The sequence below is a fragment of the Boleophthalmus pectinirostris genome, unplaced genomic scaffold, assembly GCF_026225935.1.
Source record: "Boleophthalmus pectinirostris isolate CB_2022bp ecotype Guang Dong unplaced genomic scaffold, ASM2622593v1 HiC_scaffold_3, whole genome shotgun sequence".
NCBI lineage: Eukaryota > Metazoa > Chordata > Actinopteri > Gobiiformes > Gobiidae > Boleophthalmus > Boleophthalmus pectinirostris.
In genome coordinates, this window is record NW_026571299.1 from 20,612,105 (window position 1) to 20,618,104 (window position 6,000).

The 6,000-nt window shown below is 39.1% G+C and overlaps 1 protein-coding gene across 1 annotated transcript; it reads left to right on the forward strand.

The window, feature by feature from the left end:
• Positions 1 to 648: 648 nt before the first annotated feature.
• Positions 649 to 5,537, forward strand: txnrd3 (thioredoxin reductase 3). The gene is made up of 11 exons (XM_055160606.1): positions 649 to 999; positions 1,201 to 1,261; positions 1,873 to 1,982; positions 2,199 to 2,306; positions 2,418 to 2,490; positions 2,563 to 2,682; positions 2,763 to 2,905; positions 3,003 to 3,118; positions 3,280 to 3,505; positions 4,256 to 4,348; positions 5,382 to 5,537. Exons 1-11 carry the CDS (start codon positions 883 to 885, stop codon positions 5,460 to 5,462), a joined length of 1,248 nt encoding a protein of 415 aa, XP_055016581.1. The 5' UTR covers positions 649 to 882; the 3' UTR covers positions 5,463 to 5,537.
• Positions 5,538 to 6,000: the final 463 nt, after the last annotated feature.

Below are 6,000 nucleotides of genomic sequence, written 5' to 3' on the forward strand. Positions count from 1 at the left end.
AAATTATACACGGACAGGAAAGGGGGTTAAAAAAAAGTTATGAAACTGCAGTGATGATGCAATACAAAAGATCTTAATGACAGTTGTGTAATAAGATCTCATCTGGAACTCATTTACAGCATTTTGGAAAGACTTTTTTGATTGCGACCCATCTAGGCAAAAATACAAACAAACTTGTAATTATTATGGCTAGTAAGTACTTTATACATATATGTAAAGCTGCTAACAAAAAACAGCATTCAACGTATTTTACAAAGAAATGTAATTGTACATTAAAACCATCCGACCTTATACTGTAAAACTGTAGAATGGTGGTCATTGTATGTATATTAAGTTAGTATGTATATGTATTTATTTCCACTGTCTTTAACAGTTTAACAGTTATTGGTGTCCTTTGTATTTGCCTATTTGTATGAGATGCAAGTTCATGTGTAAAGTGAAATATTTAATTTAAAAAAAAGATTTTATATGAAATGAACTTCTATGGAAATGAACAAAAGATGACGTTTTTTGGTAGTGCATTTGTTTTCTGCATCAGAGTGGTTGCGTGGGCGGGAACATCCCATCAAACACTGCTACGCCGCTGCGCACGGTGGTGCTGTAGGAGCTTCATATCAAGCGCACCCACAGCAGCAGCGCTACAAATAGGAAAAGACATTTGGCGCGGTTCGAGTCGTGAGAGTGGAGCTGAGGACATCACGGAGTTCATTCTTGGTTAAGTAACTCTTGGTCGAGGGACCGGGGGGCAAAAGCACGTTTTAACCGCTTTCTGGCCTGTGTAGACGGGCCGGTGTGGATCGCAAAGGCGTGTGTTTTACTCAAGTTGCGTTTTGCGTCTTTTGAGCTTGCCCCGGCGCAGGCTTAAACGGAAATACTTACAAAATGCCGCCCGTTGAAAATGACAGCGGTAAAACTGAGCTTAAGACTCGGATACAGCAACTTATTGACTCCAATCAAGTGGTGGTGTTCAGTAAAAGCTACTGTCCTTATTGTATCAAGGTAAGACCTTGTTCTTTGGGGAAGAGGCCTAGTTAACCGGGTCTGTCGGAAACACTTGTCCTCTCCAGGCTCTTAATGCTTGCCTCGGCCTGTTTTCCCAAATACTACTTTCTAATATTTTAACATGGCCTATTGTTTTCATCCACGTCTTAATCTTTGAGCAGTGGGTTGAGTTTAAACGTTGATATTTTGTTTGTCCAGGTAAAAGACCTTTTCAAGGAGCTCCAAGTGAAATGCAATGTGGTAGAATTGGATCAAATTGGTAAGGACTGAGAAATTATTTTTAAACTGTTCATTATGAAGAATGGGATGGATTATCGAACTCTACTCAAAATTAAAACAGTTGGCCATAGTTGCCTACATGTGATATGTATATAACATAACCTAGCGTATATATCGCCAATTACAGATGCTATTGTGGGCACATTTGTTAATCCTTACACGGGGGTATTTTGTCTCTCTGCAACTAGGTGTATTATTGAGGTTATATTCCAAATGTTATTTTCGTTGCCTTTCGTGTCTCATGTGCCTTTATTTACTCAAGTACTGGGGGCAAATGAAAAATGCTGAGTCACTCCGTGAAGACTGATGCTGCCTGACAGTCTGCTGTTTTATCTTCTTTGAACTGAGTGCTCTACATTTTATTATTTAACGTTATGTCCTGAATGATTAATGCTAAGTCCTCCTAACTGTTAAGTTCACCTTGTATTTGCAGATGTATAGCAAGCTGACAAATTTCCTCTTTTGTGCAAGTTGCAACACTAGTGTGTTTTTTAACAGTTAAATGCAGTGTCTAAATTTGTAAATAATTTTGACTCCTCACTTCAGTTAGGTTCTTGTTTTCTGAGTTATGGTATATTGTCCTTTTTTTAGAGGATGGGACTACCTATCAGGAAATGCTGCTTGAAATGACTGGACAAAGAACAGTTCCTAATGTCTTTATCAACAAGACTCACCTTGGCGGCTGTGATAAAACAATGCAGGCAGGAAATCCTATTTATGACTTTTTTTTTCTTTTCATGTTGTCTCTTTTTGGTATGAAGTTGATTTACTGTTTGCTGTCTAAAATATATTTAATGTAAAAAAAATAATAATAAATGCTTTGATTTTAAGATATGTCAGTAGAATGTGTAGTCTAGTCTTGAGTCATAGTCTGTGGTCATCTCTTGTTGCATTATTTACCTTGCATACATTTTCAGGCCCATATGGATGGCAGCTTACAACAGCTCCTCAGTGCAGAAAGTGAAACGTATGACTACGACTTGATTGTGATCGGAGGAGGGTCTGGAGGACTGGCGTGTTCAAAGGTACAAAATTATGTGCAGTCTCATATTATGGACTGTTCAATGTCTACTACTTTATAAGTGTTGTGTACACATTTGCAATCTTGTGATTGTCATTTTTGGTTTGTTCGTTAGGAAGCTGCTATGCTTGGGAAGAAAGTAATGGTATTAGACTATGTTGTCCCCACACCAAAAGGAACAACATGGGGTAAGATACCTGTAAACCTTATGGTTTTGGTGTCTAAAGTTATTATCTAATGTAGTTTGCTTTTGTTCACAGGTCTTGGTGGCACATGTGTTAATGTGGGTTGCATTCCCAAAAAACTGATGCACCAAACAGCTCTGCTGGCGACGGCTATGCAAGATGCTCGCAAGTTTGGCTGGGAGTTTGATGAGACAGGTGAGGACATAAGAGGGTACTGTAATGGTCTCAAAATGGGTTTGTGGTATAGTTTGCTTGCTAATGTGACCCTTTTTTAGTGAAACACAACTGGGACACTATGAGAAGTGCAGTGAATGACTACATTGGCTCATTAAACTGGGGCTACAGGGTGTCACTGAGGGACAAAAAGGTCAACTATGTCAATGCATATGCAGAGTTTGTTGAACCACACAAAATTAAGGTACTGCTAAAATGCGTAAAATATCACGTCAGTAATTCATCTGTAAATATCTAGGATTTAAAATGTTTATTTTAATACGTGGATTGCTTTTCAACAGGCAACAAACAAGCGGGGGAAGGAGACCTTTTACACTTCTGCCAAGTTTGTGTTGGCAACCGGGGAGAGGCCCCGCTATCTTGGTATCCCTGGAGACAAGGAGTGCTGTATTACCAGGTGAGTGCAGTGTTGGGCTTTGAGTATGTAGTAATTATTTTTATGATCTTGGGTTCTTGCAGACAACAATTCTCTCAATTGCCCTCAAGGAATTTAATACTATTAAGTAATAATTTAATAACTTTCTATTTGATTGTGGCTGCTGTCCATCTTCTCTACAGTGATGACCTCTTCTACCTGCCGTACTGCCCGGGGAAAACCCTAGTGATTGGGGCCTCCTATGTGGCACTGGAGTGTGGAGGTTTTCTGGCTGGTTTGGGCCTTGATGTTACAGTAATGGTGAGGTCCATATTGCTCAGAGGATTTGACCAAGACATGGCCAACCGTGCTGGAGAGTACATGGAGGAACATGGAGTGAAGTTCCTCCGCAAATATGTCCCAACAAAGGTACTCACTTTTCATTATTTAAAAAAAAATGTATTTGCTAAATTGCACTACATTTAAATGCAAATGAATTCAAACTGGTTTACATAAGTCCAGACATAAGATTGTTGTCCTCTGAGAGATGAGTTGTTAACTTTTTTGCACACTGTTATTTTGGTTATTAATAACACATAATATTTCAGTGTAACAGATTTTTCATACAACTGTTAATGCATAGCTTAATATTTATAGACACTGAAGAGGCTTCAGAGTTAGATCCAGTGTAAAAAAAAAAATCAGCCCAACCACCCAAGGGTGGAGCATTTATGACTGTCCTTTTTGTTTAATATAAAATCTCACCATATGACTCAAGCTTAGATTGAAAATCTAAACCCTAGCTCCAACTCAACAAGAGGCAGCAAAATTATGCAATATGTCTGTGATGTGTGTGGCTTGACTTTGGTGTTCTGGTGGATAAGACTATGGTAAACTCACATAAAATCTAAAATTCACCCTATAGTCTAAAACAACCTACTAATGCACTATCTTATTAAACCAATCTCAGTTTATTTCTCATTACACTGACACACATGACACATGAGTAACTACATTCATTAAAAAACGACTTAAATGTATAGGAAATTAGTGGCATGGTTTATGGATTAACGAACTTTTGTGTTGAGCTATCTTTCTATAATGGCATCTCAGAACATTAAACTCTCAAACACTACACTGGTAATGTCTCATTGACACGGCTGCACCTGTGTGTGTCAGATTGAGGAGCTGGAAGCAGGCACTCCCGGCAGGCTGAAGGTGACAGCGAAGTCCACAGAGACGGAAGAGATCATCGAGGGAGAATATAACACCGTATGTAATGACATTTAACACCCTCCATATCTTTCACCAGCCATCAGTAGAAAGCAAAAGTACCCACACTGGTATTGGGTTGGAACTGTGCATGTTCATGAGCAAACAACATACATTCAACACACCAGACTGGAAGCATAGGCTAACTAGTTTGTTTTACTGCAAACAAACACTCATTCATACACCATTGCACACACTGGAAGCAAGATACTCAAGAATAACCATGTGTGCTGATTTGTGCTCTTACCACTGCACCACTACCATTTCCCTATCTACCCTTTTGTATTCCAAGCAAGCACCCAACCCTGTTCAGCTTTGTATTTGTATAAAGCTCATGATATCAGATAAGATCGGGTTGACCAGCCAGAACCACATGCTTGAAAGACTTTATGAAGATGAGTGGATCTGGAGCCATATCCTGTCTCCCCGATTTCAGAGGGCGTAATTGACAGGACAAAGAAGTTTCACCCTTTGTCTGGCTCCAGTCCCTTCTGGATTCCAACAGAATGTAGAAGAGACTGGCTGGTCAGTCAAAGATCAGGCATTCTCAAGCACTGACAGTCATCCACCAGCCCAAAATTTGCTCGCTCTGACTTGTGTGTACTGTAGTATTCGCAGACAAGACACTTCACCTGTTCTGCTCGTGTTACCCACATATTGATGTAGCGGATAAGTGAGTGGTTGGTGGTACAGCAGGACAATTTTGGAATAAAGTCTACTTGCAATTTGCCTTGCGATTTAAATTTGTGATACATGTTAAAAGAGGAAGATTCTTTTTCCGAGAAGCATTCATTCATTTAAGAGAAGACTGATAAATATGGACTGAAAACAGAGTAACTAGGTCAAAACTACATGTATAAAGAGTTTTGTTCTATGCATATGAAATTCTATTGTCTAATTCTAGCCTGGCAGTGGTATATAAATTATTACTGCCTCTCAAAGTGTTGCACACTGAAGTCAAGTGCAATAACTAATCATTTTGTACATGAAGTATTTTTTTTCATACTCAAATCTAAAAAAAAATTTCTTAAAGGTCTTGATAGCTGTGGGTCGAGACGCATGCACTGACAAGATTGGTCTGGACAAGGCTGGGGTCAAAGTCAACCCTAAGTAAGTGCTCTTTATTGTTGCATGAGCTAAACATTGGCTATGTTTACATGCACACCAAACGTCTTTCTTACAACTCCAAAAATTGAATAGTCTGATTTTAAGTGTACCTGTAACCAAGTGTTCTGTGCAGACATTGAAGTCATGATGACTTGGCATTATACAACTCTAGAGAGTATAGCAGTATAAAGATGTGTAAAGGTGGTGTGGGTTTTGTTATTGACAAAGTACTGAAGATTGCGCTGTTCAAATGTTTTGCATAGTTGTACCAACTGGTCATTAAGTTTCTTTTGTGTAGAATAATATCCATGTAGTGTTTATAGTTTTACAATTACTAAGGCCTTTTATTGTGGGTGACTGACTTGACTTGGTAGATTTGAGGGATTAAGACTGCTTTAGGCTAGCTTAGGAACCTTCCTGGTCATATGCTTCAGTCCCATGACCAGAGTAGTTGACCCTACAATCACAGGGTTGACAATGCAAAGGGCCCTTCAGCAGGTTTTTATGGGGGATTTTTAGAGACAGTTTTAGCCATCGTGCTCTTT

What these genes read in the sequence shown, in the direction of transcription:
- txnrd3 (XM_055160606.1), top strand. Translation starts at nt 883, where the DNA reads ATGCCGCCCGTTGAAAATGACAGCGGTAAAACTGAGCTTAAGACTCGG. An exon ending in GAGGACTGGCGTGTTCAAAG is followed by an intron (nt 2,307 to 2,417) that starts GTACAAAATTAT and finishes TTTGTTCGTTAG; the next exon opens with GAAGCTGCTATGCTTGGGAA. An exon ending in GCAAATATGTCCCAACAAAG is followed by an intron (nt 3,506 to 4,255) that starts GTACTCACTTTT and finishes TGTGTGTGTCAG; the next exon opens with ATTGAGGAGCTGGAAGCAGG.